General features: G+C 35.2%; 3 protein-coding genes across 4 annotated transcripts; 1 reads left to right on the top strand and 2 right to left on the bottom strand.

Moving 5' to 3' along the window:
• The first annotated feature begins 1,888 nt into the window (after window positions 1-1,888).
• Window positions 1,889-3,032, top strand: LOC145604787 (uncharacterized). The gene has a single exon (XM_081660739.1). It carries the CDS (start codon window positions 1,916-1,918, stop codon window positions 2,957-2,959), a length of 1,044 nt encoding a protein of 347 aa, XP_081516865.1. The 5' UTR covers window positions 1,889-1,915; the 3' UTR covers window positions 2,960-3,032.
• A 130-nt stretch (window positions 3,033-3,162) lies between these two features.
• Window positions 3,163-5,875, bottom strand: LOC145604788 (putative galacturonosyltransferase 12). Its single transcript, XM_081660740.1, has 6 exons — window positions 5,454-5,875; window positions 5,034-5,086; window positions 4,761-4,919; window positions 4,062-4,652; window positions 3,638-3,940; window positions 3,163-3,536 (listed from the first exon to the last, which is right to left on the bottom strand). Exons 1-6 carry the CDS (start codon window positions 5,662-5,664, stop codon window positions 3,252-3,254), a joined length of 1,602 nt encoding a protein of 533 aa, XP_081516866.1. The 5' UTR covers window positions 5,665-5,875; the 3' UTR covers window positions 3,163-3,251.
• Window positions 5,876-7,333: 1,458 nt separating this feature from the next.
• On the bottom strand, window positions 7,334-15,616 carry LOC145604747 (autophagy-related protein 18f-like). Of its 2 annotated transcripts, none has more exons than XM_081660685.1 (8): window positions 14,741-15,616; window positions 10,690-11,139; window positions 10,172-10,612; window positions 9,677-9,901; window positions 8,794-9,585; window positions 8,548-8,711; window positions 7,879-8,228; window positions 7,334-7,576 (listed from the first exon to the last, which is right to left on the bottom strand). In XM_081660685.1, the coding sequence occupies exons 1-7, from the start codon at window positions 14,948-14,950 to the stop codon at window positions 7,943-7,945; spliced, it is 2,568 nt and encodes an 855-aa protein (XP_081516811.1). In that variant the 5' UTR covers window positions 14,951-15,616; the 3' UTR covers window positions 7,334-7,576; window positions 7,879-7,942. The 2 variants fall into 2 exon arrangements, with proteins under 2 accessions (XP_081516811.1, XP_081516813.1); XM_081660687.1 differs by lacking the exon at window positions 14,741-15,616 and adding an exon at window positions 13,360-13,478.
• Between the last annotated feature and the right edge of the window lie 2,268 nt (window positions 15,617-17,884).

A 17,884-nucleotide genomic window follows, 5' to 3' on the forward strand; every position in this document is an offset into this window, starting at 1 on the left:
TGGACCAATATAAATTAGTCAATCTTGGCTCGCACCGTCAACCGCCAAGGTGCCAAATTAGACTGAACTTGAAGTATTAGAATCCAAACAAAGGCCTTGTTTAGTTCAGAATATTTTTTTTTTTTTACTTATTTACCTTATTTTTTTTTACTTATTTTAGAAAAAATAAGTTCAGATCAGATTATATCAGAAAAAATAAGTTCAGATCATATCGGATCAGAAAAAATAAGTTAATATTAGATCATCGTTTTATATGCAGTTTTTTATCGCTAAATATCTTTAATTTCGTAATTAAAAAAATTCGAAAAATCACATATTAATAAACACACGCCTTATTACAAATCTAACTAGATCCCACTTGATATATTTTTTTCCGTATAGATTAACGTATATTTAAGGTCATAGTTTGGTCAAATCTGACATTCAGATAAGATCAGATCAGATCAAGCCAGAACAGATCAGATCAGACCAGAACAGATCAAATAAGTTCAGGTAAGCAAATAAAAGACGAATTAAACAGGGCCCAAGTGGCAAATAAATGGAAAACCATGTGTGGATTCGTTTCATAAGTACATAATTGATTTATTGTAGATTTGTAGACACGAGGTTACACGTTGCAATTGACTTTATATTGAATATATAAACTTTAATTTTAATATAATGATCTTTATTTCAAAATAATAAATTTGATGACTAATAATGAAATTTTCACAACACTATTAAAAGGCTTAGGCGTATCTAAGGCCTTTTACTACTCAGTTGTTTATATGAATTAATGGATAAAAAAGTAACCTCTAACGAGCATCAAATTTAGACTTGGATACATTTACTCAGTTGTTTATATGAGAATTAATGGATAAAAAAATTAACCTCTAACGAGCATCAAAATTAGACTTGTATACATTTATTTTTATATGTAATTGAATACAAGACATAGATTCTTTGCTACAGTATGTTTGTTAACCAAGTGAAAAGGAAGAAAAGACATTTGAAATTATCCGTATACTCTATAAAGATATACGAAGTATTACTTATACTTTGTGTAATTATGTAAAGATAGAATTCTCATAATTAGAGTAGTCACATATATTGAATTATTGATTAATGAGACAATAACCAATCCAAAAGATAATAACCAAGAAAAATAGGCCTCACATAGTCACATGGTTGGTGTTACACAATTGCTACGGAGTTGTTTTGTTTTAGAAGTTAATTTAAGTTGTAAGGATTATACCTGACCTGTAACTTATACACATAACTCCATTAGTGCAACAGTTTGACTATCAGTACCTATATATTGTACTAGTAAATTTATACGAGTATTTTTTATTTTAATAAGACAAGTTTAAAACCAATCAAACAAGAATAGAGAGTGTACTCGAGTATTTCATCTCTATAGTACTACTTTGCTACTTCATTATGATTAATATTATTATTGTACATTTGTATGACGCATCAATGTTACTGTTGAGTATGGGAATTAGCCAAACATGAGCAGTATAAATAATTTCCGTGCACAAGTGTGACATACCAAGTACATGAACTTCCCATAATTAAATCATGAGATGTTGAAATAACGTAACAACTATTTATTGATGAAAAAAAATGTTTTATGTTAGGGACTATTTCATTAACGGAATATATCATTATTAAAATCCCTAAATATAAATTTTGTACCACCAAGGGAATGAGCTTTTTTCTCTCCTTAAAAAATGCACCATGGGCTAGAATTTGGCATGTTTCTTTTAGTCCAAATTCTACTAATAGGCACAAATTGCATAAGAAAGGCCCAGAAAATCAAGGATAAATTGTGAGGCTCAGAATATCTCTCAACCTTATCCTCTATATATATTGCTGCATTTTCATATGATCATATTGATATTAACAACCCCTTGAATATCATAAACAATCTCTAATGGCTACCAATTTGCTCAAACTCCCTATTCAAACAACAAAGTTAACATGCTCTCCTCTTCCATTTTCGCAATCGAAAATCGAATCTCATTCTCCTCCATCCTTTTCAAACCACCCTAATCATGTTTCCTTACAAACATTTTTGCCTAGGAAACCTCTTAACACACCAAAACACCAAAATTTGTCCATTCAATGTTCAATCTCTGACACTTCTTTCCCTTCACCTCCAATTACCAAAGAAGAAGCTATTCTCCAAGCCAAAAGTAGCCTTTCGACCGCCTTGCAAAAGCCTCTTAATAGTCCCAAACTCACTGGAAAAATTAAGAAAGAAAAACAACCAAGATTTAGGGTGGAAATACCATTGATTGATGATTCCCCTGAGTCTCTCACCCAGCTCGCTTTCGACGTTTTAAAAGACCTCCCAATCAAGAAAAGAAGCTCCCCGGTTCGAGTTTTACTTGTTTGGCCTAATCCCACTTCAATGGCTAGTGGGATAACAGTTTTTCAAGGCCTTCCATTTGGTTTTTTTGAGCATATTGAAATTAGCTCTGCTATGACAGTTAATAACAGAATTTTGAATTCTGCTGATGTGGCAGTATTTTTGGCGCCAAATTCTTCACAATTGGCAGTTATGAAATTAGTTAGTGATAGTTTGTACCCAAGCCCTTTGGTGTTGTTTAACCCGAAATGGGCATTCGAGGAAGAGGAAAGTTTTGGTGATTTGAGTGGTTTTGTAGCTTCATTTGATGTGCTTTATGCATTCCTAGGATTGGAAGTTAGAGGGCTTTTGAGTAAGAGAAAAGGAGTGGTGTTCAAGTGTGTTAGAGACGGCGTTGTGAGTGGGGAGAAATGGAATGTGTTAGTGGAAGAAGAGGGTGAAGCAAATCAATTGAAGGTGGTTTCAAGATTCAAATCCCGGCCTTCGATTACTGAAGTAGAGTATGTTCTGTACAATCTGATGGCAGTGAATTCACCCATCACTAAGACAGCTAAATATTTGAAGGATTTAGTTTCCAATGTAACAGGAAAAAAGCAAGCTAATTAAGGCTAGATTTATCTGATTATGACTGCAATTTTGTATCATTTTTTCTGTAATAAATGCATCAAAATTATTAGTATATTATGAAGTGAAAGAATATAAGATGAGAGAATACACAGAAAAGAAAACTCCTAATCTAAGGAGGCTTCTGTTTAAGTACATGATTATAGCTTCTTTCTTGTTCTGCCTCCAAATTTTGCATTTTGCTCTATAGGGCCTCTTGAATAGGCGAAAATTCTGTGCGTGTCCCTAGCTCATGTACAAGAACATTCACCCGTTCATCCTCTGAAAGGAACTCTCATGAATCTCTGATATGACAACCTTTGATAAATTTATCAGAAAAATCGATATATTTAGCCCACAATGGCCTAAGTTGTGGAAATGCTATATCAAGCCAAGGCTTTGCCCTCCCATTAAAATGGATGACACCGGCATTCTCAGCTTCTGCAAGACTCGTATTTTCTTGGTATCCAAGACCCAACATATGCCAGAAGGGATCGATTATTTGAACGTGACCATGGAATGCTATTAGTCCCGGTGGTAATGTTCCTAGCTGCCATAAACTTAAGTCTGATTTCAAGTTCTGTTTAAAAAAAAAATAATCATGTCAGTACATAATATTATATTAGCAGATTATGTAGTAATACTGATGTTAATAACAAATCGTATTTCTGAAATATATACCAGTTGGAGCCAGTGATAGTAGGTTTGAGTAATGTCAGACTTCCTCCAAGCCTCTAAATCAAATATGTTCATGCCATAAGCCCAAGCACATTCCTCTGGTTGAAAATTGTTCGCGATCAAAGGATGAGAAAAGTTCAAGTAATTCTTTAGTTTCTTTGACATTACAAATCTATCATCTCCACTGCAAGTTTGTACGGCTCCATTGACCTTTCCATCCATATCAATGTCCCACAAGGGTGACAAATCAGTTTGTATCACGATATCATCATCGAGGAAGACAACCTTATTCAGGCTTGGAAATAACTGAAATCATGAAACAAAGAACAATTAACATAAATTTAGATGGTCAAATGAAGAAAGAAATGAATATTATCTATAGTTAGGATCATATAAAGCCGATTTCTATATAATAAATTGACTATACCTCTGGGAGGTGAATTCTGATGTGATTCATGATGGAGTTATATTTGGGACTCATAGCCTGAAGCTTAGCAGCAATAACATGAGGCCTTTCGGAATCACTAGCCACAATTGCTTGGGATCCGCCTCTGAATTGTGACCGAGCCATTTGATCCTTTTCCATGGCCTCCAAAACAGGCACTTTTCCTTTACTAATCCACTCAAACTGGTGCAATGCCTTGACCTCAATGACAGCAGGTGTCAGAGGATGTAAGGAAAACCAAGCCTGCATAGGCGCAAAGGTCTTTTTATCGGTGATGATGTGCAAAACAACCCTCTCAGGATGGAGAGAATTACGAACGAGAGAGTTGGCCACAACTGATGCTGCTAAAACATTGTCAGAGGCCAGAACAAAGTGGAAGAACGAGTTGTCAACAAGGTAAGGGACTTGCTCAGGATTTGGAAGCTGCAAACGAGCAGCTGAATTCATGCTGTGCTCATTGGCTAGCCTTAATGTCAGGCAGTAGAGTTGTTTTGGAATGCTACTAGATGCTACATGCCGGTATAGGTATTCCTGAATCTTAGCTGTTCGCATCCTTTGTTCAAGATAGTTCACCTGTAAAAGGAAATGCAGGCTTATTTATACTGTTTCCACTGATAAATCAGAATATTTTTGAAGGGAAATTATGCGCGTTTATCTGACTAGATGTATGCTATGATCTACCATTGTTTTTAGCTTCAGTGCAAACGTTCTGGCATCCGGTCTGCTCTCTCTTACTTCAGCCATAAAGTCTTCTAGTGACTGAGGAATATCAGGTCCCGGATTTTTCTCATTTACAATACTACTTGGTTCTTCAAATACTTCATACAACACTTCTGGGACCTGTAATAAGTAGAAGACAAGTATAATCGTTTAATACTCAAAAGCTTGGAAAGAACAACACCTACTAATTAGGATACAGTCATACAGAATTTCGAAAAAAGTCAAGGAACTTACACTTGAAGGAGATGTTCCTAGAATTTTTGGTGCCAATCTTTTTCCCAAGCACCCTGAATCATTGAAACATGTTTAGTATTCGATCATACACCGTTTTTTAAGACTTGGAATAGCTAAAATTTTAGAGTGACTAAACACAAGTACTCTGATAAAAATTCATGTTTGTTCAATTTGTTTTTTTGGACTTATAGTGCATAACTGTATAAAACTTAGATGCAAAGCAACCAAAATTATTAGTCTATACATGTTTCGACTTTCGAGCAATGGTAAAACGCTCCAATTTGATACATGTTTCGAGCAATGTTTCCTTTGTAAGTATGCAAAGCATCATATATTCGACAGATTCTAAACTAAAGATACAAATAAGTAAGACTTTTCTTACTAAAATTTTATTTCAAGAAGGAAGAAAAGATGAATTACCTATAGAAGAACATTTTCTTTGGCCATCAATTGTTTCAACCGCGGTCATCACAAACACAAAACGCAACAAGAATGTGAAAAACAAGAGCGAGTACAGCACCATCCTATACGAAAATCGCCTTGAACCAGCTTTTACTTTGATAAATTCTCTAACTCCTTTGCCCGGAAACACAGTTACATGCCTTAAACTCGGCGAAATGTGAAGCTGCATTGTAATTGTAGTATTACCTTAACCAAAATGATACAAGATAGGTAGAAACACAAAGATAGTTTAACCCAAGCTAATAATAAAAGCTTTACAAGCTAAACGCGCCGAAAAGACTTAATTTGATGTTTTTCTACTTGCTAATAGTCATGTAGGAATGACTCAAAAATGAGAGTATGTAATGCAATGGAATGTAAAAACATAGGAATTGTGTAAAGGAAAGTTCATGGGGTTGTAGTTCAAAGTTCCTATCAATCACCTAACTTTGCTTAGCAAATAGGCATCTTATATAATTGTGCTTATAACATATAGTATAATATTTGAATATTTGACCATAGTTTATGAAGTTGACATAAGAGTTGTTTGAGAGATTAGGACATTGGACTTACATAAAATTATGTCACACATTTTTTTTTTTGGGTCTTAATATTATTATTATATAAGGTGAAAAAAATGGTAAAACTAATACAAGAAGCAGATGAGAAGGAGCTGTTTGGTTATTTGCTTTTCTTTAACTCTACATTTTCTTCAGAATATATGCTAAGGGTTTATGTGGAAGCATACTACTAAAGGATTCTTTTATATTTTCATGGTAAATTCGACTTCTTTGACAGAAACAGAGTTTCTACAAGGAAAATGACACTTAATTCTAAATACTATTTTATTTTATTTAAAATTTTTGAGAAAAAATTATCTAAAATATGATACGGTATTCCATTTATTAAAAAAATTGGTATGTTATTGCTTGGTCGGAAAGTAAATTTTGGAAACTATTAATTTTTTTCTTTGCCTTTAAAAAGAAATGCTATGAATTGTTTGCTATTTAATTATGCATATTTGGAAAAAGTACATTTATTTTATTGATAGGAGAACTTATTAATTGATCTGTTTGCATGATTCAAAACTAGAAAAATACGAAATACTTTTTTTGCTATTGTAATGTCATTTTTCATGGGTGACAGACAGAATAAGACGTCTACAAAAGAGTACAAGACTGCAAGAGAATCATCTTCCATTCCTATATCTAATACTACCTCCGTCTCATATAATTTGCAAAGATTAGACAATTTTCCAATATGAAACAGAGGTAGTACATGTGTTTTAGTGTCTTAAACAAAGTAATGTTATGCACGATGACCGAGGGCACATACATCATATACTTCATACTTCATAATTAATAGTACAAGGTTATACTAGTATAGAAAATAAGATTATTATTAATTACTTTAATGGAGATTAAGAATTAATCTGAACCTGTTTAAACACATACAAATTGAAACGATACCCAAAATTATCTACTAGATTACTAGACTAAAGTTTTTCAGTATCTAAAAATATCAGCAGAATATATACTTTTTTAGATAGTACTGTAGTAATATAGCAGAATATTTACAGTATTTTGAAAAATTGCATTCAACCAACACCACATGTTTCTAAAAAAAAGGTAACAGAGATTCGGTTGGAAATCCAAAAAGACCAAACATTTGAATTCATCATATCAAGCAACAATAGAAGCATACAAAAATAAAGAAATGTTCCATCACAAACCAACCACAGTAAGAGACTTCTCAATTTCATTATGGTGAGTTACTTTGTAACAAATTCTGACCATGGAAAATGACTGCTCCGTAAATCGGAGAAATATAAATAAAGAATATGACTGCTCCGAGAATCATATCAGAATAAATAGATATAATGACGAAAATTGGAGACAGTGTTAAGTAGCTATTATGTACACAGTATAGATTATTGACAAGAACGACTATTATGTACAAATCCAATATGAAGGAAACCGCCCAACACCACAATATTAACAAAGTTCCAAGCCCTGGAATAATCACAATGTCATGTCTTAGTATCACGATGAATATAAACACGAACTAATCACACACCTTGAGAATAAAAGAATAGCCGCATCCTGTAGAAGATTGAGGAAACTAGTTTAGTGTCATCCAATATAAACATAGCTGACAAATACAGGAAAAGAAAACAAGAGATGATAATATTGCTAATTTCCTTTCACCCTCTCCCCACTCCCTAAAAAAGATACTACGTAATTTCCTTTCATTGCTTCCAAGCCATCATTGCACGGCCTTCAGCCCTTCACATCTTATAATTTCTGCATTTTGATTTCGACACTAGATGTTTCTTTTCAGTATTTGTCAAAATTGGAAAAAAAATGCAATACCTTCACAAGAGTGTAACCACTAATATACTTACCTCAATCAAACTCTCAAATTTTTGCCTTCAAACTGATTCTCCATTTTCAAGGCTTCACTGTAATTTATTTACAAGCTTGGAATGGGTCATCCATTTTCAAGTGCTCTCTATCTCTATTATTTACAGTCTGAAGCTCAGATGACTTCCGTTTAGGGCTGTCGTTAGTATTTACATAGCCCATTGCTGCATCTGCAGGCTTCAGTATACCATACTTGTTTTCTCCAACGCCGCGATGGTTTTCAACACCATTTTCGGTCATCAATCCCAAAGCATAAGGCCTAACCCCATTTAGAATATTCCCATTTTGAGGCAGCTGCTCTGCTCCAAACTTGCTATCTGCAGCAGAAACTCTGAACAAAGAAACAATAATTAGAAAGAATGCGTGTCTACTTAAAAGACACAAAGCAAGCAAATAAAAAATAATTATAACAGAGCAACATGAACATTAGATGCTTTCTCTCTAATATCTTCAGGGTGTGGTAGTTCATTGGAGTCTTAGTCTATACATTGGATAAATTCCCTCACCAGTCCTTCATTAATAGACAGCATAACAGAAATGTAAAGTAGAAACTTCCAAAAATAGACATGCTAATGCAAAGTCAATTATACAATTAGCAACATTAAATTCCTGCCTTTCCAACAGAGAAAATACAGAGACAGGCAGATTACCTTGCCAGTTGAGTTTTTGGATTATCCATATAATCAAAAACAGGAACCAAATTCTTGGACCTAGATTCGATCGTGCGTAGAGGAATTGTTTCAATCTCCATTTCCCCTCCAGCATTTTCATTGTCTGTCTCAATGGCATCATTCATCATTGATTGAAAGTAAATCTGTAACAATTAGATGAAATAGGTAAGATATCTCATCTGTACAAAGATCTCATTACGAGCATAGTTAGATGCCATTAAATACCTGAGACTTTGCCCAAAGTGGGACCTGCTGATCATGCATCTGCAGTTCAGCTTCTGAAATGTAAAGTTGATTTCTTTCTTCAACACTTAGCTTTGATCTATTACCATATTCATTTCTAGTCCCTTCACAATGTATTTTAGTGGACTCTGATATACCATTTTCACCATAGATATCAAAGTTATCTTCTCTTTCCCTTCGTTTCTGACAAATATTCCATTTCTGAGTGGGCTCTACCATTAATTTTGAATCATTGCCTGAAGCCGATCCATAGGCAAAATTAACTCCAGAAACAGAAGCTAACGCATCTTGTGCAAGTGGAACTCGAAGTGCATACTGGATCAAACTACCAGAAGGAGAGAAAACTAGCATGTGGTACTTAGACTTCATAGCAAATTCATTAAGATGCATGTCATTGCTTCGGCATAGATGGAAAGCAGCAGCAACAGCACCAGATAGGGAACTATTCTTGCCTGTTGCAACAGCTGCAGCACCATTAACGGTGCCTTTCCAACCATTATTTCCATTTCTTATCCTGCTAACAACAGACAGAGTTATAGGTGGACCAGATGCAAAAAGATTATTCTGATTTAACATTAAACCAGCAGGTTGAGGTTGCCATGGAACAACTGTACTGCTCGCGACACTAAATCCATTACTTTCAACATTAGTATCTGCAAATTGAAGATCCACAGTACCACCAAAAGGGGAGATAGCAAAGAGATGGTTAGTGCCCCTAGATGAACTTATCATGATCCAGCGGCTGTCATCACTGAAAGTTATATCCTGTATAACCTACAAACAAGGAGAAGTGGAGTATAATCATCAGCAAGGAAGACACTTTGGCAAGAAGGGCTAGTGAGGAATGACAGAATAGTAGCCTCACCGCATTGGTAAGGCCGCGCTGTAGTCTGTAAAGATGAACATAGGATCCATAGGCATCCGATGCAGGATGTCCAGGCATAATGCGGAAAACATTAATGTTATGGCCTTGAACTGAAGCTGTCACCAACAAAGTCCCACTGGGATCAAAACATAATGAAGCAATAGGGCTTTTGTGTGCTCTAAACTGAGTGATCACATTTTTACTGACGACATCTTTGACAATGACCTGAGGAAAAACTGGGTTAAAACTATTATATAGCACAATAATCCAACTTATTACAAACCAAACATACCCATAAATAATCAATGAAGAATGACGAAACATGAATAATTGGAATCGGAGTGAAGAATCAAAACACAAATAAAAACAAAAACACAAAGACAAAGACAAGCAATCACAATAACCAATCCCAATTTCATGAAGATTTTAAACGCAGATTTGCAATACAGAAATATAAAAACAAAACAAGCAATTTTGACAGTAAAATTCGCATACCATTCCAACACTATCTATGTCAGGCAGGTGACCATTATGCCCATTAACAGCGCCATTGACTTTGCTTCCAGCACCTCCGGATTGAACTGAGTGATTAGAATCAGGCAATAGCTCAGAGCAATAACGAGACAGCTTTTTATAACCCATATCCCCCAGTGTCACAATTCCTGCAGCCAAATGCTTGCTGGAGTCCACTGCATATTGAGCCACACGATTACCATTTGATTCTGAACTCGAAAAGGTTGCTGAAGGTGTCAGATGCTGTGGACTGACACGACCTGCATTTGAAACATCTATTGGATTACCACTATACGCCAGCCACCTAGGACCCAATGCAAGTGGACCATAGCCTATGCCACCAGAACCAGGACAGCCAGTCACAACAGGATTCGTGAGGATGGTATATTCCCTCTCCAAGGTAGCAGCATTAAAACAGTGCACCTAAAATTATAGAATATTATCTTCTGTGCTACCTTCTACAAAACTAAGGATAATCTCAATATGTAAGACATAATTACCTGAGCAGCCTGTGAAACAGCTACGACCCGAGGACTGCACCTAACAGAATAAACAGCTGATCTAAACTTTAAACTATGTACATAAGACTGGGAAGTTAATGAATAAAATCGAATACTAGAAGGGCCATAGAGACCATTCCCAGGAACACTGCCATTGGTAATGCTTCCATTGCAAGGAGCAATTTTTCCATCCAGGAGACGAGATCCATCTGTATACACTACCAGCAGAGGACGACTGTCAGAAAATTTATCTTCAGATGCCATAGTTGGCAGTGGTTTTGGCAGCATTTGCAAAAATGAAACAGGACCATCATGTTTGGACACCAAGTCATGAACATTGTGAGCTTCCTCCACATCCCATACCTGAAAACCAGATCGATAACCCAACAGCAGAACCTGCCGTACATTGTTTCCCTCAAATTCCAACTTGTCAAACCCAGCCCAAAGCACCTTCATTTGGATAAACATTAATTAAGTTACTACAAGAATCCAGAAAACAAACCACAAGCAGGTAGATGTAGTGATGTTTAAGAGATTCTTGATTGACAGACACATTAGTATGATATACATTAACAATGGGGGAGGGAAAATGAAGAAAAAAACATCCTGATGTCCTGAACCTCTTATATGAAATGTGTACAGCCATATTCATAAAGAGACAACCTAAGAAAATATAACAGAATTCATCCACTACCTCCATCCCATAATAATTGACACAGTCAAACTTGGTACATGCCAATGCACTTGTTTGACTTAGATATATATAATTAAATATTAGAATTTAAAAATATTTTTAAAAAGAGTTGATGTTATGAAACTTTGAAATTTATGAATATTTTAAGAAACCTATTAAACAACATATTTCATGATGTAATTTGTTTTCATACGTTACGAAAAACTTTGGTCAAAGTTAGTATACAAATAGCAAAAAAAAATGTCAGATGTGTCAATTACTCTGGAACGGGGGAGTATTCTTTAGCACTAAGGAACATATTGAATGGTTACAAAATCTATTCTGCAGAAAATATAGCAATACAAAAGATGCAAGAGATAGAAGAAGATAAAATAAATAGTAAGCATGGCATAAAACAATCACAGGATGATTACCAAATGCACACAAAAAAAACAACGCCCCATATAATCCTAGTGACACAGATTTGAGGTCTAAAGGCCCAACAACAAAAATAGTTCAAGGAAATTTATATGTACATGCTACTGTGTAAACCACTCCAAATAATGTCTCAACTGAAGAAAATGGATCCAGCTCATGTCATAACACATTTAGGAGATATACGCAGTAGGTCTGCCACTACTCAATAAGTCAATAGAGATTAAAAATGTGAGAGACAATTTCCAAAGTCAATTGCAAGACTTGCGAAAAGATAACAGGTTATCTAAGGATTGATATGATGGACAAAAGGCGAACTTTAACTCAATGTTAATGTCTAACAAAATATCAGGGCAGCAATATAAAGAGAGAGAGGGTTCATGAATGAGTGGAAAATATACAAATAACAAAATTTAAAAGCCATCAGGCCCAGCATGTCCATCAACAACCCACTCATTTAAGCGATCCAAGAAAAAAAAATTCATTAAACCCTTCTTCAACCCCTTCAGAGATGAATCAAAGCTAAAAGCATCTTTAAACTTTTGCTAAAAAAAAAGACACTAATCACTGCCTCTAGCTGCAAAGGGCTAAGCAGCTAATCAAGGGCCTCAGGGGTAGTGAAGCTGGGGCAACGAAAAATGACAAGTCAAGGGGAAAGGGAAAGGGAAAATAAAGAAGAGGGTTAGGGAATTTATTTTTCTTTTTTCTTCATTATTTAAAACATGAAGTTTGTTTTCATTTTTAGAATTTTATTTATTGATTCTTAATTTCCGATGGAATACTCATGGAGACTCAATGAAGGTGGAAAATTCGCAGTCCGCCTCCAATAAGACCATAAGACCCATGTTATTTTCTATAAATTACCCCCAAGTTCATATTATGTTCCACACATAGTTTAAACTTCATACTCCCTAACATACAAGGAAATACATAGTCATGTGGGATCCTTGTTAAATGGTCTCAATATACAGTTTTCAAAAACTTAAAATAAATTTTGATGATATGAATAGGAGATATTGACGATTAAAGAAGTGCACTGAAAAGTGTGAAAAAGCAAATAGGTACATCAAAAAAAAACAGAGGGAGAGTTATTTATAGAAAACTTTCTCTCACAATATGTTTTCCTTAAGAAAAAGGGCCCCATAATTGTTTCTACAAGAAAGTAGAAGAACGGAGTTAATTAGAAATTCGAAAAATGAGAGGAATCTTGACCGTCCAGAGACAAAAAAATAAATGGATGCAATTGGCTCCTTTACATGAATATATCATGTGCACAAGTCTTTTATAATCCACTATGTATTGAACTCTCATTGGAGACAAGTCCTAAATAAAAACACCTTTGCTTCCTCCACGTTCTTATTGCACAAATCTCAACCCTAGCCATATCAACAGATTGAAGCCCCAAAGGGCATTTTCACCACTTCATATAAGATAAGAATCTACATAAGATGATAAGTGTAGATTCATAATCCGGCAAAAATATGATAACAATTCCCATTAACAAAGCAAAAATAGTTATTCGCCATCAAGCCTCTAGAGAGTCAAGAGTATCAAGAACATACAAGTCCATGAAGTCCCATTCTGCACAAGTCAATCCTTCATTGCATACATTATTTCTTTTTTGCATCTACCAAAATAACATAAGCGAAGATATTTTCATCAGCCACCATACTCGAACTCATAGACAATTACCACTGAAACATAATGTGCATGTTTCTACAAATCAGAGATCCACAATATAAGTCTCGAAAATAAAAATCATTGGAGACAGCCCACCAATTATTGTACCAACATTTTCTCGGTTTCTCCCATTGAGGCATGAGTGATAACAAAGACCAGTATTTTAACAGAAATCATCTCAATCACCATGCTTTGAACCAATAGTGTGGCAATGCTTGCAACAAAGGTTAGCGAGCAGAAATGACCTCAAGCATCACACAGTAAGTGAATAGCTCTGCTCCCAAAAATTTAAAGAGTATTGTAACTTAAATCATCAAATGATCACTGACTGGTGTTACATTTGAAGTCAAACTAAGCTTAGAAGACTGAGAAAGCATAACTAGTGTTACTGTTTTAAGAACTAATTCATACTCAACCACTATAGACTTTCAGTCAAGCAAACTAGCAACTATGCAACTATAAATTCATAATCCCATTTAGTAGCAGACTACATCATACAATTAACTAACAAGCTAAAGTTCGGACAGTCTACATAAGTACTCCGAGTGACAGAATCTTGTATCCAACAATCCATTGCCACAAACCAACCATCCAATAATACAATCCCATAATATGATGTTATTAAATTAGAACTACAGCACCTTGTTCCCTTCAACTTATGACAGCAGCAACCAAAAAGCACTAAATGGATCCATAGATATTACCATTAACCAAACTATCACTTGACAAGCATGTAGTATCATCATGCCTTACCGCCCCAAAATATTGGTTCCGCTCAAAAACATCAAACCCTGGCATACCCTACAACCCATCAAAGTGATATGCTGCAAAACACAAAAGCAGCAGTAGATTGCGTAATCTGCCTAGCTGTTAGTAAAGTATCTTTCAGCCCCAAGTCTAGTCAAGTTGAAAATATAATTCTAAGTTTTCTAACTCCAAGTATCCAAGTCTGGCCTTATATCACTAAAATTAGACGAAAAACTCCTTCAATGCAGCAAGAACACATCTTTCAACCACAACTCATTCCCATCTTCTTCATCTCATGATTTGCAGAACATGAAGACTAATACAGAAACTTGCCAATTTATCATATACTCCTGTTTCAATTTCCCTAAATGCATTGATGATTGAACTCAATTCCAAACACAACATATATGCATTACTTTCAACCAACGGTATCATTTTCAAGCAATAACAATAAAATGAATCATCATTTCAAACTGCAAGTTAAAGCATAAAACCCGGCCACACTAAAACAAGTACCTGATCATGGCGAGCATCATCATCCCTATCCACCACAATCGACGAAGCCGCTGACCGGACAGTGGAAGCAACGGTTGAAGCACCGGACGAAACGATCCTCAGATAACTCGAAAGCGCCCGGAACGAGCTCGGGATGATCCCATTGGGCCGGCCCGATGAAGAAGCAGCTGCTGCCACTCCTCCACGAGCTTTTTTCCCTTCATTCCTCATCAACCAGTCCTCTCAGTAACAGAGGATACAGAGCAACTTCCAAAAGTAATATGATAATAAATTGGGGATAATTTGATTAATTTCCTCCAGATTAATCTTTCTTAATCAAAAATTCATGTTCTTCCCCAATTTTTGAAGCCCAGAAAAATTCACAAATTCCCCATTTTTTTGGGAAAACCCAGCAATTTTTGAAAAATTAACCAAACCCTAATCAATCAAACCAAACACAATTTTCATAAAAAAAAAAACTGAAAATGATGGATTGAAAAAGAAGTTATTCTTCAACAAAAAAAACAAAGAAATGAAGAGATAATTCGAAGTAATATGAACAAATTTACAATATTTACGATTGAAAAAACAAAGAGACAAATCAATCAATTAAAAACCTCTAAAAAAAAACTGAAAATTAAGAAAAATGAAGTAGTTTACAATCGAATCATACTTAAAAAAAAAAGTTCGATCATAATTTAAGTAGAAAAGATAGATTAGGGTTCTTTGCCCCTTTGGTTGGAGAAGATGAGTTTCCGTACAAAAGAAGGTTCTACAGAGAGAAAGTGAAAGTTGAATTAGTAGTTTTAATTATTTGTGTGATGATCGGATAATAATGAAAAAGAAAGAGGAAATTTAGGGAAAGGGGGGAAATTAATTAGAGTTGAAATTAAAATATGGAAGTTTTTTTTTTTTTTTTGAATTATATTATAAGAGACTCAATGTTTACCGTTTACGTCTCTTGCTATTCCTCATTACCACTAATCAAGTAATCAATTAATAGGGGGAATATAAAATATGGTGTGTGGATTGTGGAGGGAGGAAAACTTGCCCGCACGTCTCTTGGTCTCCACGTTCAACGCAGCTACCGACCTACCGCCTCGGCTCTTCCTTGACATCCACCGTCGACCGTCGTCGTCTTCACTTTGTATAGTATTGATTGATATAGTGGAAGAAAATTAGAAGCGAGGTGAATTTGTTTAGGTTTGATTTACAATACAATGTACATGTTTGAAAAGTAATATTTTCAACGGGATACTTCGTATTAGTGACATTATGAAAAGTTGAGATTTCAAAATTTAATATTGATATGAATCTAATATGATCCTTACCGAATCATTAAATTTGATCAACTAAAGATGGTCAACGTTAAGCAAATTAAGAGTATGTGGGTCATGCTTTTAGAAACGAGGATAATATGAAATTAGCATATTTTGGTCAAGGTTTCCAACGTGATTAAGTTAAGCAAGTTGTTGTGTTAATTAACAAGTTGAGTGCCATGCATCATGGTCCTTATGAGGAAAAAAAATAACTCATATGGAGTGAAATACTTCATAATAAACATTTTTTTTTAACACAAAAGGTAGCATATATTACTTGGGCTAAAGCCCCATAATTACAACCTACTTATCAAAGCAGTGCGCACTTCAAAGCACTCTTTGAACCATATAAGTACCACAGAGTTTTACAACTACAACTTGATTATTGTTCAACATAAAAATACTGAACATAAACAACAGCAAATAACTAAGGATTTGGCTGAGCACGCAGAGCAGAAAGATCATCTTCATATGCAGCAACACAGCTGGTTGGCACAGTGTAGTGTGGAGTGTGTCCTAAAGCCATTGTCATAGCATATCTAGCCAAATAATGTGCCAAGCAATTCAATTCTCTTGGAATGGTGCTGAAAATGATAACCATATCCTTGTTGTTTAAAAGTCTGGCAACATCAATGATGACAGCAGCTAGTTCATTGTGCATTTGATCTCCTTCCCTGTTAAGGAGCCCTTTGATTGCTTGAGCATCAGTCTCCACTTCCAGCAAAAGAAGTGGCATAGCTCTAGCAAAGTTCAAACCTTCCCTTAAAGCATACAATTCAGCCCCTAGAGAATTAGGAGCATTGTATTTGCTCGAGTAGCCAAAAAACCACTCTCCTTTATCATTTCTGAAGACTCCTCCTCCTCCACCTTTCTCATTAGAAATCCAAGAAGCATCAGTATTGAGCTTGAGCCAACCACTTCGTGGGGGTTTCCAACAAGGAGGTCTAACAATCGAAGGACCAACACCAGCTAAGCTTTTCCCTTTATCCCCAACAATTCCCTGCAACACAAAGGTATTGATTTGATAATCTATAATGAATCTGTTGAAAACAGAATTGCAGTTATAGACCTCATTGTTAAAAATAAAACAATTTCTCACTCTCCATATGTGCCAAAGACTCATGATAAAAATAGATTTCCATTTAGGAGTGAGGGTAAAATTATACATCAACCAATCATTCCAGCCAGAATTCATGAAGGATATATAATTAAAATTTGTGGGAGGTTTGATTTTCTGGAATATCATTTTCCAGAGAATACTGGAAGGATAGCAATCTCTAAATAGCTTAGATGAATGAAATCCTCATAAGGTGATTGGAATCTTAAGCAAACTGGATCAAAACCTGTGAATTTGGAAGATAAGAGAGAAGCAGTTGGTAGAATGGAATGGACACAATTCCACTTAAACATTTTGTATTTAAAAGGTACTCTGAGCTTCCAAAATGACTTCCAACTGAAAGAAAAAGGGAGGGAATAAGGAGTTGGATTTTTGGAGAGGAAATAGGCAGTTTTAATAGTGAAGGCTCCAGAAACATGATATTTCCATCTTAATTGATCATTAGAAAAAGGGGGCTCAGATTGACAAATGGGGGTGCAAAGGATTTGATTACAAATGTGAGTTGGAAGTAAATATTTGACATCATCAATATACCAATTTCCATTCCTTATGATATTTGAAACTCTCCAATGACACTTAGATTGAGGAATATCAGTAGGAATGATTTTGTACAAAGGTTTATCTCCAACCCAGTGATGGAACCACAGGGAAGTATCCTCTCCATTTCCTATTCTGATGATAAGGCCTTTGGACAATAAATCTCTACCCTTTAGAATATCCCTCCACATT

The sequence above is a fragment of the Chenopodium album genome, chromosome 22, assembly GCF_948465745.1.
Source record: "Chenopodium album chromosome 22, dcCheAlbu1.1, whole genome shotgun sequence".
Classification (NCBI taxonomy): Eukaryota; Viridiplantae; Streptophyta; class Magnoliopsida; order Caryophyllales; family Amaranthaceae; genus Chenopodium; species Chenopodium album.

Coding starts and splice junctions, on each gene's coding strand:
- LOC145604747 (XM_081660685.1), bottom strand. CDS start 14,950: ATGAGGAATGAAGGGAAAAAAGCTCGTGGAGGAGTGGCAGCAGCTGCT. Junction 10,613..10,689: donor CTGTTTCACAGGCTGCTCAG/GTAATTATGTCT, acceptor CTATAATTTTAG/GTGCACTGTTTTAATGCTGC. Junction 9,902..10,171: donor ACATAGATAGTGTTGGAATG/GTATGCGAATTT, acceptor GTTTTTCCTCAG/GTCATTGTCAAAGATGTCGT.
- LOC145604787 (XM_081660739.1), top strand. CDS start 1,916: ATGGCTACCAATTTGCTCAAACTCCCTATTCAAACAACAAAGTTAACA.
- LOC145604788 (XM_081660740.1), bottom strand. CDS start 5,664: ATGCAGCTTCACATTTCGCCGAGTTTAAGGCATGTAACTGTGTTTCCG. Junction 4,920..5,033: donor TAGGAACATCTCCTTCAAGT/GTAAGTTCCTTG, acceptor TACTTATTACAG/GTCCCAGAAGTGTTGTATGA. Junction 3,941..4,061: donor TCAGAATTCACCTCCCAGAG/GTATAGTCAATT, acceptor TCATGATTTCAG/TTATTTCCAAGCCTGAATAA.